Genomic DNA, 21115 nt, shown 5'->3' on the forward strand with positions numbered 1-21115 from the left:
TATTTTCTCTGTGCGTCAAGGTAAATAATGTGTATTGCTCTGCCCACATTTTCACACGGCTGCACAGTACAAAGTGGGACTCATAAATACATTTATCCATTGCGCTAAACTCCACTGGCATGTTGATTATTTCTTCAATAATTTGGAAAAAAATGCCCGTTTCAAGTTAAAAGAGCCCAAGGTGATGCTTGTTTTGTCCGACCAACAGTCAAAAAACCTAAAGATGTTTAATTTACACTGATATAAACAGAGAAAAAACAGCAAATCTTCACATTTGTAATGTTCACTGGTACTGGCAGAACCCAAAAGCATAAAGATGAGACAGTCAGAGTTTGTAAGGAAAGTTCAGGCAGGGTCAAAATCGGGAGATCAGTCACAGGCTTACAAATCCAAAGAGGGGAAGGCAGAACCCAAGGTCCAAAAAACAGGCAAACAGGGTCAGAATTGGAAGATCAGGCAAATATAAGGTAAGGAGGGGAAACCATGTGAGGGTCATGAGCTGCTAGCCAGGCCTGATGAGGAGCCAAGATCTGAAATGACAGGAGAGTTAGTAACAGTGCAAAACCAGATAAAAACAAACTAAGAGTTGTTGGAATTAATTACAACATTTGAGAAACTGGAACCAGCATATGTTGTAAATTTGACTTAAATGATTGTTAGTCAACATTATTTGTTTCAGCATGACAGGCAAGTCTTGTAGTATTAATGAAAACAATTACTATCAAATCAAATCGGAGTGCCATTTCTTAACTGCAGTCATTTGGAAAAAGATGCATTGAACTGGAAGGATTTAAATTGCTGTAATTAACTTACCTTTTACTAACCATTTTGCACTTGCCAGGCTGAATGTTACCTTCCTAGTGTAATTTTGTTCGTGGGACAAACACTGTAGGGAAACAATACAATATGGAGATTTCTTGTTCGCAGTCATGGAAACAAGCTTGTTGACTACACATCAGGCAAGTTTCCTGGTAGCTCAGCTGTGCAGGAAATGAATAGCCTGGTTGACACCAGACCCTTGTCAGGTGACGTAGCAGCGACAGCGGCATCAACGGGCTGCTGCACTTCGGTGGCTGTCATGTTGAATGTAAACAAAAAGCTGCTTGCCGTCGCTGCGCTATCGTCATCGTGTAAAGCCCACCTCAACGGTTGTGATTGGTGCCTCGATTTGGAAAAATTGGAAATGGGCTTGAATGGGCTCTTAGCCAGACGGACTTGCAGAGCAAATCTAAAAATTTGCCGGAAGTTCATCAGGGTTTTCCCAGGCTAGGAAATGAAGGGACCTCTGGTGACTTTTTGATCCAGTTGATCACAGTCTGAATGTTTGGATTACAGATGTCATCTGTGCTGCTTTCTATAAATACAGAACATTGTGTGTGTGTGTGTGTGTGTGTGTGTGTGTGTGTGTGTGTGTGTGTTTTCAGGCTTACTCTCTGGTGGATCGAGAGGTGGGCTACTGCCAAGGCAGTGCATTCATTGTTGGTCTGCTGCTTATGCAGGTAATGATCAAATATTTCATGTAAATGATCCAAAATGAGAATATGTTGCCTGAAGGCTCAGTGTAGTATGTCTGAGGTTTATTGTAATCAGTCCCACTAGATTTCTCTGATGACTACTACAAAACGGTCAATTATGTAGCAGGATTTTGAAAAAATTGCAAGGCTATTAAGTTGTCTCTAGAGGTTATTTATAATAAACTGTTTAACGTAAGCGTTGTCTAATTTATACCAAATAAGATAACTTTAACTTTAACCCTCTCCCCTTCTTCCAGATGCCAGAGGAAGAGGCGTTTTGTGTTTTTGTGCGTCTGATGCAGGAGTACCGTCTGAGGGAGCTGTTCAAACCCAGCATGGCCGAGCTGGGCCTCTGCATCTACCAATTTGAGTATCTGCTACAGGTGAAGAGGAAGCAAGTCTATTTACAAACATGGGGCTTGCAGTGTAACACTCATCCACAAAGGGGCAGCAAATTATTCATTTATATCTTCAGTACATCACTTTCTTTTTATATGTCTTTTGAGACTTAGGGTCATGCTCTTTTTTGACTTCAGGAGCAACTTCCAGAGCTGAACGTCCATTTTCGATCCCAGAGTTTCCACACATCCATGTATGCCTCGTCCTGGTTCCTCACTCTTTTCCTCACCTTCCTTCCTTTGCCTGTCGCCACACGCATCTTCGATATTTTCATGTATGAGGTAGGAAAAAATTGTTTCTGAAGGTGTATTTGATGTGTTTGACTGCGTATATTCGGTTTACTAATCTGTTTCAGCTTACTGAGCACACATAACAAAATATATGACCTGTCTGTAGGGCCTAGAGATTATCTTCCGTGTGGGCCTGGCCATCTTGCAGTACAACCAGACTGACCTCATTCAGCTGGACATGGAGGGCATGTCACAGGTAAGCAGCTGCAGCTTTATGCCACCTGCTGCATAAATGAGTTTCATGTACAGATTTAGCTGCGAGTCAAAGGCTCCGCTTTCCCTTTTTGTACGCAAGCTTCCTGAACTACAGATGTGCTCTGATAAAAAAGAGGCGTCACACTTAAAACAGAAACAGAAAGCAGGACAAATTGGATGATGGTATAACATGCTTGTATATCAGTGTTATATATGAGATGAAACACTGGCTTACTGTGTTAAAAATAAAAATGTGTTTGTCCTTTGTAAAAACCCAGGTGGATTATATTGATTTTTGTTTATTGTACCTGATCTCTAATTAGAGACAAAATCTAAGAAAAGAAATTAAAGGTTGTACCTGTCAGCAGTCCATTTATTATTTCTTTTCTCCGCTTTTGCTTTTAGGGTAATAGGGTAGTATAAATTGGGGCTGCAACTACATATAATTATTTTCATCATTGATTAATCTGGTGAATATTCACTTGATTAATTGCATCCGGTTTGTCCATAAAATCTCAGAAAATAGTGAAAAACAGCCATTATAATTTACCAAAGCCCAAGTTTCAGTTGACCCTTGTTTCAGTTGACCCAAAGTCCAAGCTCGCTAGACACTTTATTGTCATATGTAACAAAGACAAGCGGCAAATTTTGATTGAAAAATTACATTAGTTATTAAGTGTCATCATAGTTGATGAAAGTCAAATATATTAATATATAAACCTTATTGTCTGTGAATCTTAGTATATCTGAACCATCGTAGTTCCAAAAATGTAGCAGCTGATGGTTCGTCACAAGTCCAAAGCAGGGCCTCAGCCGCTCTTCTTCACTACTCTGAAATGTGTCTGCCTGCCTCTGCATTAAATATGAATGAGCATCATTGTCTGTCTTAAGCTCTAATCTTGTGTCTGATTCCTTCCGGCTCTGCCAGCATTTCCAGAAAGTGATCCCCCACCAGTTTGACAGCTGCCCAGACAAGCTGATCCTCAGGGCCTACCAGGTCAAATACAACCCCAAGAGGATGAAGAAGTAAGAGTGCTCATTACTCAACTAACGACTAGTAAGATTGGACGGGCAATAGGATTTGTATTTCTGTCTTGCTAATGCTGAGGTTGTTGCTCTGAAGCACACTCACATCCTGTGTTTCATGTGTGATTGTTTTAAGTGTTAACTGGGGAAGACGCACTTTCTTGTTCTATCTTCTTTTGCTTTTTGATTTTTAAGCGCTTATTATTGAAATGGACCACCAATCAACAAACCAAAGCCACCATCATTCTTTAAAAAACATTTAAATTTTGAGATAACATTGCATAATCCTGTGTTGTTTTTGTTTATTTTTTATCAGACTTGAGAAAGAATATACTGCAATCAAGAACAAAGAAATGGAGGAACAAATTGAGATCAAGGTGTGTCTGCTCAGCTGTGTTTGTATTTTATGTATTTGTTTGTGATGTGGATATTCCAATTAGCACTTTTACTATGATTAAGAAATAAATAGGCAATGTAACTTTTGTACCTCAACCCCCTTTCTCTTTGTTCAGAGGTTACGCACAGAAAACAGGCTGCTGAAGCAGAGGATTGAGACGCTGGAGAAGGTAAGAAATGGGGTTTGATTCCAACTTATCTAAATGCCTAAAAAGGTTTGTGCCGCATTATTGACGAGAAACAACTTGATAGCTCAGCGCAAGGCTCTTCACGTTTTGATCAGATCTAGTGGTGACATATTATGCTTTTCCATATTTTCTGTCATATATCTGTCTATAATGTTATGTCTGATTTTCATGTTAAACGTGGCCAAATAATGAGGTAAACGTATTTCAGAGAAATCCCTGTGAGCTAACTGCCAACTGTTTTGAACGCTCCGGTTTCAACAGTTTTTTCTACTCTCGGCTAGGTGTCACGTAAAACTTAGCTGGCCTTCTATGATTGGTCATCTGCTCCATGCATGCTACTGTTTTGTTTTTTAAGCTACTGTGGTGTTAACATTGCCGCATGTAGCTACATGCTAACGCCAGGGAAAACTATAATCTTGACTGCCAATGTTGTTAAATTCTCCCCAATTTCGGGTTGCATTAGTGAAGAAACATCAGATTGGGTAGTATTTGATTCAGAACCCTTTATCTGTGATTTCTGACGATAGAAAGTGCTGCTCCATTCCATTACAATCTAACGTCAGCCTGCTGCTAACTATTAAAGTATGTTCTAGTACAAACACAAAACACAAGTTTGAACCTAAAAAATGCTATATAATAGGGCACCTTTAAACACTGTAAGGAGATTTCACTTTGGGTTTAAATTTGTGAGCTCATAGTTTTTTCCCCCTCTGCTCCAGCACTCTCTGGTTTTTAATCTTCTCTACTTTCTGTAAACACTTTTTTCTGAGTGATCTCACTGCTGCGTCTTTTTTCTTCACACACTTCTCTACGATTGATTCCTCAACCTGTGATCCCGTTTCTTTATTTCCTTGAATTTCCTTTTGGGTTGTTGTGGTTTTTCCTCCCTTGTGTCCCACTGTCTTTCACTTTCTCTTCATCTCTTTTTTTTTTCACCCTCTTGTTCCTCTCCTTCGCTGCATTGTAGGAGAGTGCCGCTCTGGCAGACAGACTGATACAGGTACAGTACTGTGAACCACTTTCCCACTGACCTTGCTGTCCTCTGCCCTCTTCGCACCTCCCTCTTCCTCCTCCTTCTGCTCTCTTGCACTGCTTCTCTCCCTCTCAACAATAACCAGCCAAAAGTGCATGTAAGAATATTGTTGAATATCTGTTCAGTCCATAAGACCGTCCTGTAATCCCTAAATGCATGTACTGTTTATTCATGATGGACAATCTAATACGCTCTAATAAGGTTGTACAATCCCTGCATGTGGCATGTAAAAGTTTATAGTTATATACTATTATATATACTATACTACTACTACTATACTATTTTCATTATAAATATACCTTACCAAAATGTTAATTAAATATCCTACATAGTTAGATATTCTGGGTAATGTGCATAAGCTTTCTTGCCGAGAGTTAGAAAAGAAGACTCTCATGTCTGTACGCTAAATATGAAGCTAACGCGCCTTGGTAGCTCCCCTAGTAGATCGTGCGCCCCAGGTACAGAGGTTCAGTCCTTGCTGTGGGTTCAATTCCAACCTGTGGCCCTTTGCTGCATGTCATTCGCCCTCTCTCTCCCCTTTCATGTCTAAGCTGTCCTATTAACAAAGGCCTAAAATGCCTAAAATAAAGCACCAGGAGATGGTTAGCTTAACTTAGCATAAAGACTGGAAACGAGGAGACACAGCTAGTCTGACTCTGTCCAAAGGTAACAAAATCCACATACCAGCACCTCTAAAGCTCATTAATTAACACGTTACATTGTTTGTTTAATTTGTACAACAAATGAAGTGTAAAAATGACAAATTGTGGTTTTACAGGGGATTATCCAAAAGAAATGTAACATGTAATAAACAGTAAGCTTTAGAGCTGTTGATAGGTAGATTCTTTTTTTTTTTTACCTTCAAACAGAGCCAAGCTAGCTGTTTCCAGTCTTTATGCTAATCAGATTTGAGAGTGGTATCTATCTTCTCAGCAAGCCTTCTGCAATAAAGCAAATAGTTGTATTTCCCAAAATTCCAAACTATTCCTTTAAGGCTAAAGCAAAGTTTCCCTTAAGCATAAGAATGTTGCATACTCTAGATGCCCAGAATGACCGTTTTCCCTACATTAGTATACAGCCTGCATTTTAAAGTTTAAACTCCATAGCTGATCTTGACCCTCTGGCCTGTTGTTCCAGGGTCAGGTGACGAGGGCACAGGAAGCAGAGGAGAACTATGTGATCAAACGGGAGCTGGCAGTGGTGAGGCAGCAGTGCAGCACAGCCAGCGAGAGCCTAGAGAAAGCGCAGGACACCATCAAAGAGCTGCAGCAACAGAAGGTAATCACTAACCCACAATCGAGTTTTCTGTAAAATAGTGTTAAAATCTCGTCTCGATCTGTGAACCCAATCTCGTGTCTCGTCTCGTAAGCTGGGTGTCTCGTCACACCCCTACTAGTATGGTATACTAGTATACAAATTGCATCAAAGCTTGTAGCTTCTTGACCCCCTGACAATCTAGTATGAGCATTTCAGAGGGAAATATTGCACTTTTTACTCCACTACATTTATTTGACAGCTAGAGTTATTAATTTGCTTTACAAACTAAGATTTTGCATTCAAAACATATAAGAAATGTATAAAATCTGATGTTATAAGTTAAACTACCCAACAGTATGTTATGTAGTTAATCGCTCCACCTCGACCAACTACAACAGTAATATAGTACTCGTATATGAATATGTCAGCAATAGTAATCTAATATGTTATTATTAAATAGTGTCACACTCAATTTCTATGCGTTGAGTACTTTAAATTTGGATACTTCAAGTACATTTTGCAAATATTACTTGTAATAGAGTATTTTTACATTGTAGTACTGTTCTGAAAACTCTCTCCATCACTGGATTATGAAACATGTTTATATTCCCAGGAGACTGAGCAATCTTCTGTGCCTGTATATGGTGCTGTTGGAGGACAAATTAATTGGGAATATAAGACCACATCTTTTCTAATGTGTGAAGAGCACATTATTTTTATAGTATACTACAGTATAAGTACACTAGCAGCTGTTTGTAATGAACATGTTAGGAATACAAAAGAGTTTCAAAATGGCTGTCCCATTTGTTCAACTACCACTTTGCTGACCTAGACAAAAACAAACCCTTCTGGTCTGGACCAGCGGCCTTTACAAATGATTTCCAGTTCAAACTCACACACTCACATCAGCAACTCTTCTGTGAAAATATCACACATGACAAAAATAATACGTCATACTTTTTTCTTTTCAATAATACGCACATTCACACTGGAGGAGGAGCAAGCAAAACACGAATCAAGCTAATCTTACTTTACAAGGCGTTGATTTATTATTTTGGTTTTTAAACATGGGATCTTGAGCAGTCTAAATGATGTCATTATGATGGGTGATTTTATTCCAGCTCAGATTGCCGGCACCCATCACCCACGAGAGTTCACACACCTCCAGATACTCACAGTCCTCTTTGATAACCAACACTGAAAGGCACAAAATGACAAATCGAGACTCTTACGCACGCTATGTACTTGCCCAATTTCAAGCTTTTGTAATTTGCGTCGTAGGGAAATATTTTTCCACTCAGCCCTCTCTGTTTTTCTGCTGCTATTACACCCCTACATTTGTAGTTTCACTTTGATGTGTTGACTTGAAAATGTACGGTAGCTTTCTTTCTATTTGCTGACATCACTCTGAGTCAGTGGGGCAGAGGTGCTGCTTAATACCAACTTCATTTTGTTGATCAGCTACAATTGGTTACAATACAGACATTTATCAAGTATTGGGAACACCTGTCACAGAACAGAAATAAAACAGTTGACAGTTCTATTCTATTTAGTTTCCGCATGCAGACAAGCTGCAGATGATCCCGATCAGGGGTTAAAGTGGCATGTCATTATTGATGCTGTTGATTTTCTTTTCTGACAGAAATGACAAATAACGCAATAACTCTTGTTTGCTTTTGTGGCTGCAGCCAAGGAATCAAATGTATTGCTGCAGATTTCCTGCCGTCGTCCCCGAATGTAGAAAAGTTTCTCCAATGTTATCCTTTAGAGAAAAATAGCAAAGGGCATGCAAGGATTCAGGAGTGCATGACAACTCCTAGTCATGACTCCATCATCTGCAATAACAATAACACAAAAAATGTTGAAGGATTTCAATTTAGTATGAGGCCCAAACAAGGTTAGTTCAACTAATATTCCCAGTAGTGAGTAAATATCTGTATAGCAACACAATCTCAAGACAGCTGAGAAACAAATGATCAAAGTTGGCATCAAGCCACACTGCCCTGTTATACGATATTCTTGTGTAACGCCAGGGATGTTTTTTTCAGTACACAGAGCAGTTTGTGAGCAATCTGCAGACCCAGCTAGAGGAGTCGAGGCTGCGCGAGGCCGAACTACTGGGAGCGCTGAAAGAAATGCAAGACAAGGTCCTGGACCTAGAGAAGGTGAGCTAACAGACCCACATTTTACTGTGTGAGAGAGAACTGGGTGTGAAAGATGAGCAGGGACAGCAGGCGTGGGCATGTGTTAAAGATTGTCTCACTGTGAACTAAGCTGTTAAAGTGTTAAAGTTATTCCAAACAAAGCCATGGCCTATTTGACATTTCAAGCTTTCGGTTTTACTTCATAAGGTGTTAAGACACAACACTGCTTCCTCTTGATGATGATTTTACTGTAACATAAGAATGAAAGATAGAAAAAGCAAATAGGCCTACGGCAGTGTTTGCTTTTACAATTTTCCTGTCTGTTGGTTTGTCAGTTGGTCGGTCGGTACACCACTATGGTGCAGACTGAAAATTCTCAACAACTAATGTCTATTCAGACATTAACTGTTCCCAGAGAATGAAGCCTACTGACTTTGGTGATTCACCTCTAGTGCCATCAACCAGTTGACATTTGTAGTTTTTGAGCGAAATGTCTCGACGACTATTGGATGGATTGCTGTTACGGCCACAGCAAACAAACCCAATTTAAATGAGACCGTCAACATCTAATAATACCAAACCCGAGGATAGTGAAAGTAATTCAAAATGTATTCACAAATTAACTACAAATTATTTAAATCAAAACTATGGGAGACTGGAGGGCTGGCCAAAATAAACAAAAGAAGAGAGGAAGCCTGGGCCAACCCATCAAGGGCCGTCGGACCCAGAACTTCCCCCCCTAAACTAAAGAGTAAACTAACTAATAGAAACAAAGCCGCGAAAACTAGACTACCAGACCTCCATCCTCAAAACAATGAAATAAAAAGAAAGATAACGGAAGACAACGATGATCCGTGCTGCTTCAGTCTTTTTCCCAACCGCAATTTCTGCCTCCCAGCCTCTTATATCCAGGGGTGGGGCCACCCTCAATCACAAATCAGGAACACCTGAGATGAACAGAGAGGAGGAAAGAGCAGGGCGGGGAGCACATAACAATTGCCATGAAATTTGTTCAAGACATTGATGTCCCCCTCAGGATGAATTGTAATAACTTTGTTGACCCCTTATCATTTCATCCTTGACATCACCAGTTAAAATGTTTAATTTTGTTTATGACCAAATACCTGTAAAGTAAATGCCAATCCCATCAGCCTCAGCTGTACTTTGTGTTTAGTGCTAATTATTAATATTAGCATGCTAACACGCTACCCTAAGATGATCAAACATGGTCATTTTTGGCAAGTTTTATACCTGCTTAACATCAGTTAGCATTTAGCGTCGTTGTGCCTAAGTCAGCCCCACAGCGCCGTTAGCATGGCTGTAGACTAGTTTGTTAGTCTTTTTTTAAACTGTAAAATGTACATATTTATTATCCAGAGAAGCACTTGCCTGCCTGACGAGAACAACATGGCAGCTATGCAGGAGGAGGTGAAGCAGATGAAGCTGAGGGAGCTGGAGACGCTGCGCTCATTCAGAGAGATGCAGGACACCGTCACTGAGCTCAACCAGCGCTGGCAGGTAACGTACACAAACTGCTGCTGTTTCACTATAAACTTCTTGTGTGTGTATGTTCCTGTGCACCGTCCAGTGGCAGGGCAGTTACACCTGGGCTACTCTGTGTTTCTGCAGCATCATATGTCCCGTGGCAGCAGCACAGGTGGTGGGGGCGGCCACTGGAAAGAATCCCCAAAGAAGAACGCCATGAACGAGCTGCAGGACAAACTGATGACGGTCAGACTGAGGGAGGCCCAGGCTCAGGCTGAGCTCCGAGAGGTCAAACTCAAAGCCCTGCAGCTGGAGAGCCAGGTTAGACGTACTGTCCACACAGACAGTCAGTCATAGATAGGATATATGATTGATGATTTCTTCTTTATTTCCGTGTCATGCACACAAAGTGCCCAACCCTCATGAGTTTCTAAGAAACCAACATTTCAGTTGCAATTTTCCAACATTTTATTACATTCCACAGAATTATAGGTTCTTTTACAGCTTGTTCCTAAAAAAAGTATGTCTTCTCTCCAAAGCTTGGCAAATAAAATCTGCTACAAAAAAGGTTACTTTCTTGAAGCACACCTCAGATTTTTTCATAATCAACCAGCCAGTAAAAATCATCATAAATGAAGGTCATTTTAGTAAAAAGTACATCCCTTATGTCCTCATAAACAGGACAACTGGCTCACATAATAAACAAAGTCTGTCCTCATCTGGAGTGGCATTAAACCTGCCGCTCTCAAGGCCTAATGGTAAGGTTCCTGAGTGTAACTGTGCACCTGTTATATGCATATATAAACCCTGTTGTTTCAAGCATTTTATAGGAACAGTGATGATGAAATCATGAAAGTAATAAACACCAAGTTTGATATCAAGTTGATTGTAAGTCTTTTAACAGCATTTGCTGGTTCCAGCTTTACTGTATCACTGTAATTTGAATACTTTACAGGGCATTTTTTACTATTTTCTTACATTTCACAGACTAAATGATTCATTGATTAATCAGGAACAAAACCGACCATGATGAAAATAATAATTTGTTAGAGCTCTCCTCACCCTCTCCCATTTGACTTCCTTCACTCTAGAACCAGATCCACAGCAAGCTGATTGGTCGCAACGACCAGGAACGCTCCGCCCTGCAGGACCGGCTCCAGATGCTGGCTAATCAGAACAAAGCTCTCCAGGCCCAGCTCAACGAGATGAAAAGGAAGCAGGCCGAGTCCGACTGCAAGGTCTGGATGGAGAGGAGAGAAATGGAAAATGAGTTAGCAGGAGGAGAGAAGTAACAGGGAGAAAGGCTGATTGATGTGGAGAGCAACATTTTCTTGGTCCAGCTTAATGAAACATAAAAGATATTTACATACAGTAATGAGACGCTCATAACTGGATGGCGAAAAAAAACAACAAGGAATGAAGACAAAACAGAGATGAAAAGCATATTAAGAGGCAGGAAACAATGGAGAAGGGAAATAAAAAGTGAGGACCAAATAGATTTTGTAGAACAGAAATAGAAAATGTTTCCAGAAAGATGAATGAGAAGTTAGTCTCAGGTGGAGGAGGACAGAGCAGGACCTAGATGGAGGGAGTGAGACAGTTCATGATGCATCGTCAATAGCCATCACTGAAATCCAGTATATCGTTGTTATCCCCATCCAGTTCAGCTAACCTTAAACAAGAAATCTTCTCTCTCCTCTTATACATGTAGAGTAAAGAGGAGGTGATGGCGGTGAGACTGAGGGAAGCAGACAGCATGGCTGCCATGGCTGAACTCAGGCAGAAGATCGCTGATCTCGAGATACAGGTGTGTGTGTGTGTGTGTGTGTGTGTGTGTGTGTGTGTGTGTGTGTGTGTGTGAACAATATTGTAACAATAAAGAAGCTGTGACTTTAACCTTCAGTGTGTAAAATGTGTTTTTCAGAAGGAGGAAGGTCTGATCCAGGGCCAGTTGAATCACTCAGACTCCAGACAGTACATTAACGAGCTCCGGGATCAAATCACTGAGCTCAAGAACGAGGTTGGACACACACACACACAAACGGCACTGTTTAGTGGATTTCATGTCATAAGACATAACACAATAAACCTGTGCAACAGGTAGCATTTAAAGATATATATTACGTCCACATGAACTCTGATACTTAAAAATTAAAAACAAATGATACCATGGTAACGACACTTTGTGGCGTCATCTTTACTGCTGCAACACAGGAAGCGGTCATGACACTTGCAGTATCCCTTTCTGGTATTACTGTGCACTTTTGTTTTCTTCACTGAAGACAAAAATTAACATCAGCAATGTGTTTTCCATCAGCCTCTCACTGTTCCCCCTAGAGTTGAAGTAATACTTTGAAATAATATTAATAAGTTGCAGCAACAATTTTTATAATCGATTTACAGTTTTATTCAAAAATGTTATATTCCGGGGCGCCCTCTAGCTCACCTGGTAGAGTGCGCGCCCCATGTAGGCTCAGTCATTGCCAGCGGCCCGGGTTCAAATCCAACCCGAGGCCCTTTGCTGCGTATCATCCCCTCTCTCTCTCTCTCTCTCTCTCCCCCATTTCCTGTCTCTCTTCAGCTGTTCTAAATAAAGGATAAAGCCCTAAAAATGTCTTTAAAAACAATGCTATATTCCCCAATTCCAACTCCTCAAATGTGAGTATTTGCTGCTTAACTTTGTTTTGTATCTGACCTCTCCATTCTAAATCCCACCTACCTCTGATTGGTCGAATATTTTTCCAACCAGCGGAAACAGCCGTTAAAAGGCATAACACCAGACTTGTATAATCCTATCTTCTATCTTTCAGCTTGCAGAGATTCAGATGTCTGGAACCAGGTGTTTGTGCCACAAAGCATTGGCAGATTCTTGTGAAATCTGACCCAGTGATAGATGATTTAAAATGTAGTTATAATGTTTCTTGTTTGCTCAGAGCAGTTATTGATCTTTCATAATCCATGCAGCCTTGCAAACCTCCACAGACGAATCTTGTAATACATGCAGCCTCACAACAGACACCACTTCCACCCACGTGCACTCACTCAGATGTCTTACTTGTAAAAGGAGACCACTGCTCTTTCCCCAACAACTGTATTCTCATCATTGGGTTCACCGTGAACGTTAATTCCTAAAGATGAATCAGTTTCAAAAGAATAAGTGTGTGATATTCAGAAAGTTGTTGTTTTTTTCAAAGCAGTGCAACTTTTTCTACACAGTTGTTCATTCACTCTGTCGTTGTCAGGTTAAAACATCTGTTGTAACTCCAGTTTTTATTTTCCTTTCGGAGGCGACTTGTGGATTGTTAAATTTCAGTGACCTCTCGGGTTTATGAATGCCTTTCCCACCCGGTTTTGGAGACTCAAAGTTTTCACCCAACACTCACTCGTGGGTTTGTTCATTCAGAGAGTCTCAGTGCGTGACTAGGAGGGAAGTGTTTAAACTTTGAAATGAGGGGGTGTGATGAGACTGCCCTGCCCTTTACTGATCCTATCTTTTCTTCTACTCCTCCCACCTTTTTTTATCAAAGCAGTGGTTTTATAAATGAGACCGAAACTTGCGTGAGTACAGATGTGGAAGCAGTGAACCATTTAGAAAAATCTCAGTGTAGTCCTCAAAGCGATCATCTTATGATTGAGTCATATTAATAGTGATGATACATGATGACAGGTTCTACATAATGCAGATGATTTTACACACATTGATATGTTATTCATGATGATTCAGCTTGACATGAATTTAGCAGTTTTGCAGAGACAGCACATTTTGATATTATTTAACCTGTTTGTATTGCAGAAGCAAACTGATAGAAAATGACTTATGTTCTTTATTTTGCTGTAACTTGAAGAGCAGTCAGACACAGTCAAAACATTTCCATTGCTTAACCACTGGTCCCCCCCCTCCCCCTGCCCTACAGCTAGCCTGCGTGTATGATAGGGGGAAACAAAAACCTCTGAGATTTGTCATGAGTCACTGTGGTACATGCAAGGTTAACATGGAAAAAGCACGCATATGTAGATAAACTGTGGCAGTAGCTCTTCTGTCAGGCAGAGCAGCCACTGTAATCTGAAAGCTGGACAGCAGCGATGGAGTGAAAAGATGCAAACGCATCCTTTTTTTTTAACTTTTTCATTTGTACAATTTTAAAATCTAGTTCTCACCGCATGACAGGCGAGACAGGTGAGAGACCTCTTGTGCTCAGATTTAGCTGCAAAGACCCTACTGCTCTATTTGCACAACCTCAAATGGGCTTTTTTTTCTCACACCCAACAACCTGTTAAAAAAGCTTCCCAGCACCATTTCATGCTTTTGCAAAGGCTCACCTAACAAATTAAACACAATGTATAGACGTATTAAACCTTGGTCTATTATTATGTAAGTATATACTATTATATATAAAATTCTTACATTTCACTTATGATGTTTAGAAACTCAGCTGAGAACTTTTGTTGACTTTCAAAACATCAACACGGATCTTGGAGAAGGGGTGTACATTTAAGATTACAAACACTTCATCTAATACTGTAATTATACTGTACTGTATAGCATCGTCATCCTTACAGATGGGGCAGATGTTTTGCTGGAAATATGAATGCTACTTCACTTAAAGTTTATCACTTTGTAGGTTTTCCCTCCTCATCAAATTCTTGTTAACTTAATGATCGACAATCTGAAGTAAACAAAAATGATATAAAACCATCAGATTAATCCATAAATATATTTTTAACATGCCTTCACATTTTCTCCCTTATTGATGTCCAATTGGTTTACACTCTTGATTGAGTGCAATTTTACTATGTATTTATATATTGATAATAAAAAGGCTGTTATACCCCTCTGCCATAGAGCTCCATTGTTGTCCAAAGGCTATTAAAACACATCAATGAGCCACACTGTTGCACCTGATGACATGTTCATGTTTAAGTAACATTTGCTAAAAACTACAGTGCCCAGCTGTTAAAGGAAAAAGGCACACCTTTTTAATTTTTAAACATTTACATCTTCAGTAGGAATGAATGGCTTAAGTGCCACAGACAGGGTAACTAACACATTGTTGGTCTTTTCTCGGGATCACTGATGTATAGACAAAACTGTAGGGCCAACTAAAGTAAAACCTCCTTCTCTGTATTCAGATCAGGCAGTTGCGAGGGCAGAAGGTGGCCCCCAGCTCCAGAGTCAGCAGTGGAGGCGGATGTACCAACTACCAGGATATGTGTCTGGCCAGCCCCGCCTCTGCTGAGGGGGACTATCTGAGCTCAGACGAGGACCTCCTCCCCAGCCCGCTGCCTCCCAACGCCCTTTACCCCAGCCTGTCCGGCCCATGTCACCCATCTTCCCGCCTCGACAGCGAGGGCAGCACGGACAGCGAGGCAGAGGAGCGGGTTCTGACACATCCGGACCCACAGCAGCTGTACAGCAGCATGGTGTGTGCCGAGGCGCTGGATAACTGAGACCTGGAGGGGGTGTGAAGGTTTCATTGGATTTCTTTGAGCTAAAGAGACGCTGGAGCTCTACGGGACGGGACTGCTACTGTAAACTGGAGCTGTATTATCCAATCCAGTGCGCCACCTCGGCTTTTCCATTGTTTACCTTTAACTTGATGCAGACATAGTGGCATTGATTGGACCTCTTGTGATCATCACTTCCCGTTGTCTCTCCGCTCCTGTTGGTGTCTCCATCACCTTGTTCCCAACACTGTCCGATCCTGTGTTCTTTGTCAAAGAGGTCATGTAAAGCCTCTCTCCTTGTTCCCATGTGTAACTGCACCAGAAACCATCTGAACACAAACATATGACACACACACAAACAAAATGGACTGAAACTGGACAAGCAAGACTAGTGTTGCCTCTCGCTGCTCGAGATCGACCACTGGGCCTGAACCTGTGACTGACGAAGAGTGAAACATGGGTAGACAGAAAATAACTCTTCCCTCTCCCTATAAACTGAGTGATAGACACTTGACACACTGCGATGCTCTGTCTACCCTTATATGACTCTCCTTCATGATTGGTTCAGAGTTAAATACATCTTTATCCTCTTTTCCCTTTTTATGCTCTCAATAGAAAGACACGCACAGAAAACCTATCAGCCATCCATTTACCTCTCAGTGTTAAAAAGAAAATGAGTGAGTACAAGAAGGAGAGGTGCAGTGTAGGAATATGTACCTGTCAAACTGTAGGAATATCACAAGATGGCATTCAATTGGTGGAATCATTAACACTTTAACATACTACAGTAAATGTGTGTGTTGTCTGTGTCTGTGGCTTGTAGATGACGAGAAGCCAAGCGAGTTAATACAACAGCTCATGTCAAAACACATTCACCATAACCCACAGGACAAGGAAGGAAGAAACTCGACATTGCCAAATCTTTTGTTTTTTAATTATTTATGTTATTTATTTTGATATTTGTTTTATTTTTTTATATATCTATATGAAACTATAGGAGTGTAGAGATACTGACAGAGGCCAAGCCTTCTACACCGTCCTTTGTGCCAATTAGTCATCTGTTACAGGTTTACTGTGACACGGAGTGTTTCAGAGACGGAAAATGTGCTGCTATGATTTTGGATTTACTTCTTCCATTTTGTTCTTTCTGTTGTTCTTTTTTTTGTTATTTTTGTGAGGTTAACATGCAACCTCCTGTTTACTGCCATAGATTAGGTTGACAACTACTGTGCAGACTGATCAAATCTGAAAACTGTTTAACTTGATTCCTCCCTGGAGCTTCATTTTACATTTAGCAATGATGGGAACAATTTGGTTTTCTTTTAAAACCAAGCATGATCATTGTTTTTGTGTGAGTTAAAGGAACAGTTTGACATTTTAGGACATTTATTTGCTTTCATGCTTAGAGTTAGATGAGAAGATTGACACTGATCCTATCTGTCAAATAGGATCCACAGACAGGAGGAGACAGTTGGCTTAGCTTAGATGGGCACAGTCAAGAAAAAGTCCAGCAAGTAAACTTGTTTTTACAGTTTTAGGATGGGACTAAGTAACTGAATTGTGGCCACAGGTGGTACATGTATCACTGTAAACGCTAAAGGAACATTAGCACAAGTAGAAGAGGTTCATAAAGTCAGTGAACTGACTCAGTAATGCCAGTTACAACTACAAATACAATGCAATAATATCTACCTAAGTTTTGCTAGTGTTAGCTTAGCATTATAAGCAACCAGTCATACCGGAGCAAGTGAGGCTATAGCAGCTAGTAAAAACCCTGAGAGTATTGAATTGAGTAAAAGTTAGCCCTAATTTCTTATTTCCCCTTTCAAAAGTGACATCGTTTTTTAGTCACTTTAAACAAACAACATACATGTTATTAGTTAGAGGTTTAACTTTTGGACAGAGCAAGGCCAGCTGTTTCCTGTCTTTATCCTAAGCTAAGATAACCATCTCCTGGCTGTAGCTTCATATTTAACAAACAGACATGAGAGTGGTGTCAGTCCTCTCCCAAACATCAAACAGTTCCTTTAATTATCAGTGTCCCATACAAGTCAAAAGAAATCCAGGTAACAGTGCTGATCCGGAATCACCAGGTCATGTGCATATATCACTTTTTGACAGCTAAAACAGCAGCATGTGGGCCAATGAAAGTGGAGGGAGTAGTTCATATCATCAGTATGCCAACAGAGAGTGTGTGGGTGGGAAATATTTTACATATCAAACATTAATATATTCTGTGTAGAAAAAAGGGTGTAAAATTAATGGAGAGATATGAAATATACAGTGTAACAGGAACAAAAGTATATGGATAGGATTTAAGCTGTATCACTGTCAGTCAAGTGTCTTACTGAAGATGGTGAGTGTGTATAGTTTTATCAAACAGGGTGCCATATGTAAAGCAGTGATCTGCTTTTTTGCACTACAGGGATAGAGGAAGTCTCTGCTCATGTCATTAAGCAGTGAGAGATGGTGGGGGCGAATGGATTCATGGTAGGATAATTTCTTATTTTATTCACATCTTCACAGGGACCGTGACGGTATCTAAGTACTTTGCTCCAAGATTATCCATCCTGACTTTGTATTGTGCTCCATGGTTCTTCGGACTGATGTTGAAGGATTTCCTCTAAAGGCCCACTTTTATGTGCAGTACAAATGAAGGACTGGTAAAGTAGAGAATAATTGTCGTTTTCTAAGAAATAAGGAAATTGGATCTTCCAGTAATGGCCATCAAAAAGCTAAAGAGGATGTTGGTTTGCCCACCATACTGTTGCAAGTAACAGTCTTTTAGTGGTCATTGATGGGTGTAGCAACTGAAATCTCTACACTGAAATCAGTGTTTGGATATCATCAGACCAAATGAGCATTGTACAAAAGGTTTTAGTTGATTTTCTTCGAGTTCTTAGTATGCACAGACTGGCATCGGCTCTGTTGAGCATGAAATTTAGGGCCTTTTTACTTTGGATCATAACTGGCTGAATTTTTCACTTGAAGCTATAATCCTTGAGATCAGTCTATCAAACCTCATTCCTTTTTATCATATGTATCTATTCAAGGCATTTACATTCTGTAATTGCCTTTCTATATAGTAGTTTTCATTGTTACTGGTGGTGCCCGTCTTTCCCTTGTGGGATTCAAAGGATTTACAGGAAAAGATAGATTCATGTACTGGACATGATGCAGAAGACATAAACTGATGCGTGCGTGCTTTTCATGTACAGTAATGCAAAAGGCAACATTGGATCATGAGTCGGATAATTTATCCTTTATAGTCTTCTATAAGGTGCCAGCATACTTTGTCAAAATTGCTTAAAGGGTGGTCGACTAGCTTTGGAAACCCCTTCCCACTGCAGTGCCCCGACGTTGGACCAGGGGTGAGGTTGTGTCCAACAATTTCTGTAACTCTCCAAAACTGACGAGCCCAACATTCACATCGACTTCATGCTGTGATTGGCCAGCTGTGCAGTGGTGAGAAAAGTAAGCTGGGTTTGAAATTCATTCTTGACAACTATTTCGGTTACTTTTGATTTGATTTTCAAGGGTGGCTATTCGAAGCAGCTATAAACACTTGCCTTCCGACGTGATCAGACAACACATTTTACTACTTCTTTTCAAGCATAACTTGACCTTTAGTCTTCATTATCAAAACGTTGTCAAGCAGTAAATCCTCTCAGCCCATAATTTGGTTGGCTGCACTGTAAACATATGGACAAGTTGTTCTTCTGTTGCATTTCTGACAGAGTAACTAACCACTCAAAGCATGTTTCAAACTGATCTCGGGGAGCCGTATTATTAAAATGCATTTGCCATTCTGACCGCTAACCAAGGGTTGGCCCACCACAACTGAAATCTTAAGGACTATAACTTTAATATTTCAGTTTAGATTTTAGTCAAAAAAATCTAAATGCATAAACTAATTGTGGGACGCTTTCATCCAAAATGAACCCTAGTCTGGACAGATCAGTGCTCAGTGTCCTTCAACACATTATAACACATCTGTACACTGCTGTTCAGTGATGGTGCTCTGTTCTCACCACCGTCTAAATACAACTCTATCTACTGTGACGAAACATTTTGATATGTTTGTAAATTACTTTTGAATATGGTACTAGCTCTCATCCTTAATATTATTTTTATAATTACCATAAGTACTTTGGTTTCTCATGCTAACAGCATTACATCATATGATGATTAAACAGAATGTGCCATAATGATAGGTAGATTTACACACTATGCTAAACCATTTTATGTATGTTCAATGGTGGTTTGATCCAACAAGTCAGTCAGTACAGCCCTTCATTAAACAGCCATGTAATATAAAGTGAATTTTGTGTGGACTGAAATACGATCACACTGTGTTTCTCCAGATTTATCATCTTGAAACTGGAACATCCACACACCTTTTCCCTGATTTAAAATGGGGAATTAGACAATGCAGTGCAATACAGTGTGTCACAGATGGGTTTTTCCTCACAGACAGTGTTCATCCGGGTTAGTCTGGTGTAGGATTTCTCAGATGTATGTACTGTATGTGACGGCTGTTGGATATCCACAGCATCATACCCAGGAACCTTGCCCACCCTCTCTCTTTCTGTCTTGCAATTCAACTGATGTTGTTATCAAATATATTAAATGACAGTACAGATTATATAAATTCCAGTATGATGGGGGAAAAAAAATACATTTCAGTGTTCTGTATCCTATGAATGATACAAAATAAACTTTGACATTGCACCTTTGCAAAGGTCTGATTGGGTTGTTGTTGTTTATTACTGGGGGGTTATATTTATTCAAATGTTAGTTATGACAGTAGTTTAGTGTAATTTAGCTTTGTTATAATGTAAGTCTTCTACTAAGTCGAGATTTACACATCACTACATTAAAACCCTCTAAGGTCTAGGGGCATTTTCACATACACTACTCACAAAAAGTTAGGGATATCTGGCTGTTGGGTGAAATCTATGGAAAATGGAAAAAGTTCAAGCTACAGTGGTATTATATCATGAAAGTAGGGCATTTAAGTAGAAGCATGCAATGGTGATTTCCTCCTCAAAAAATGTATTGAAACAAAAGCCAACAACAGTGGTGGGTATACCACAACAAAAAATGTCATCGCTCAATAACTTGTCATGTGCCCTTGAGCATCAATTACAGCTTGACAACAACGTCTCATGCTGTCCACAAGTTGAGTTATTGTCTGCTGAGGCATGGCATCCCACTCTTCTTGAAGGGCGGCCCTCAGGTCATTGAGGTTCTGGGGTACAGAGTTACGGGCCTCAACACGGCGACTCAGCTGATCCCATAGCTTTTCTATAGGATTCAGGTCTGGAGAAAGTTTGGGCCACTCCATTTGAGGTACCCCAGTCTCCAGCAGCCGTTTCCTAATGATGCGACCTCGATGAGCTGGAGCATTGTCGTCCATTAGGCCTGTGTTGTTCATGCAGGGGCACAATGACTGGATTAATGATGTTATTCAGGTAGTATGGGCTTGTCACTGTACCATTCAGAAAGTGTAGGGCAGCTCTGTATTAACTAGACACACCTGCCCATACTGTAACACCACCACCACCAAAGGGTCGTCTGGTGACAGCAATGGCTGATACATAGCGCTCTCCTTGACGTCTCCAAAATCGTTGGCGGCCATCATTTCTGCTCAACGTGAATCGACTTTCATCAGAGAACAGCACTGAGGCCCACTGGTCCCTCGTCCAGCAAGACGATGACACCTGTGCCTGGTGGTGTGGTC

The 21115-nt window shown here is 40.4% G+C and overlaps 1 protein-coding gene across 2 annotated transcripts in view; it reads left to right on the plus strand.

The window, feature by feature from the left end:
• Positions 1-20108, plus strand: part of si:ch211-239f4.1 (EVI5-like protein) — a 40632-nt gene extending 20524 nt beyond the window's left edge. The window contains exons 5-20 of one of the 2 annotated variants that reach the window (XM_031288939.2): positions 1425-1499; positions 1772-1897; positions 2051-2194; positions 2310-2399; positions 3327-3424; positions 3741-3801; positions 3937-3990; positions 4976-5008; positions 6179-6319; positions 8347-8463; positions 9820-9960; positions 10072-10248; positions 11019-11165; positions 11639-11734; positions 11852-11947; positions 15058-20108. In XM_031288939.2, coding sequence (XP_031144799.1) covers positions 1425-1499; positions 1772-1897; positions 2051-2194; positions 2310-2399; positions 3327-3424; positions 3741-3801; positions 3937-3990; positions 4976-5008; positions 6179-6319; positions 8347-8463; positions 9820-9960; positions 10072-10248; positions 11019-11165; positions 11639-11734; positions 11852-11947; positions 15058-15375 — 1914 coding nt within the window. In that variant the 3' untranslated portion in view covers positions 15376-20108. The remainder of the gene's footprint in view (positions 1-1424; positions 1500-1771; positions 1898-2050; positions 2195-2309; positions 2400-3326; positions 3425-3740; positions 3802-3936; positions 3991-4975; positions 5009-6178; positions 6320-8346; positions 8464-9819; positions 9961-10071; positions 10249-11018; positions 11166-11638; positions 11735-11851; positions 11948-15057) is intronic. The other variant, XM_031288940.2, reaches the window with a different exon arrangement.
• The last annotated feature ends 1007 nt before the right edge of the window (positions 20109-21115 follow it).

This window comes from Sander lucioperca, chromosome 4 (genome assembly GCF_008315115.2).
Source record: "Sander lucioperca isolate FBNREF2018 chromosome 4, SLUC_FBN_1.2, whole genome shotgun sequence".
Lineage (NCBI taxonomy): Eukaryota > Metazoa > Chordata > Actinopteri > Perciformes > Percidae > Sander > Sander lucioperca.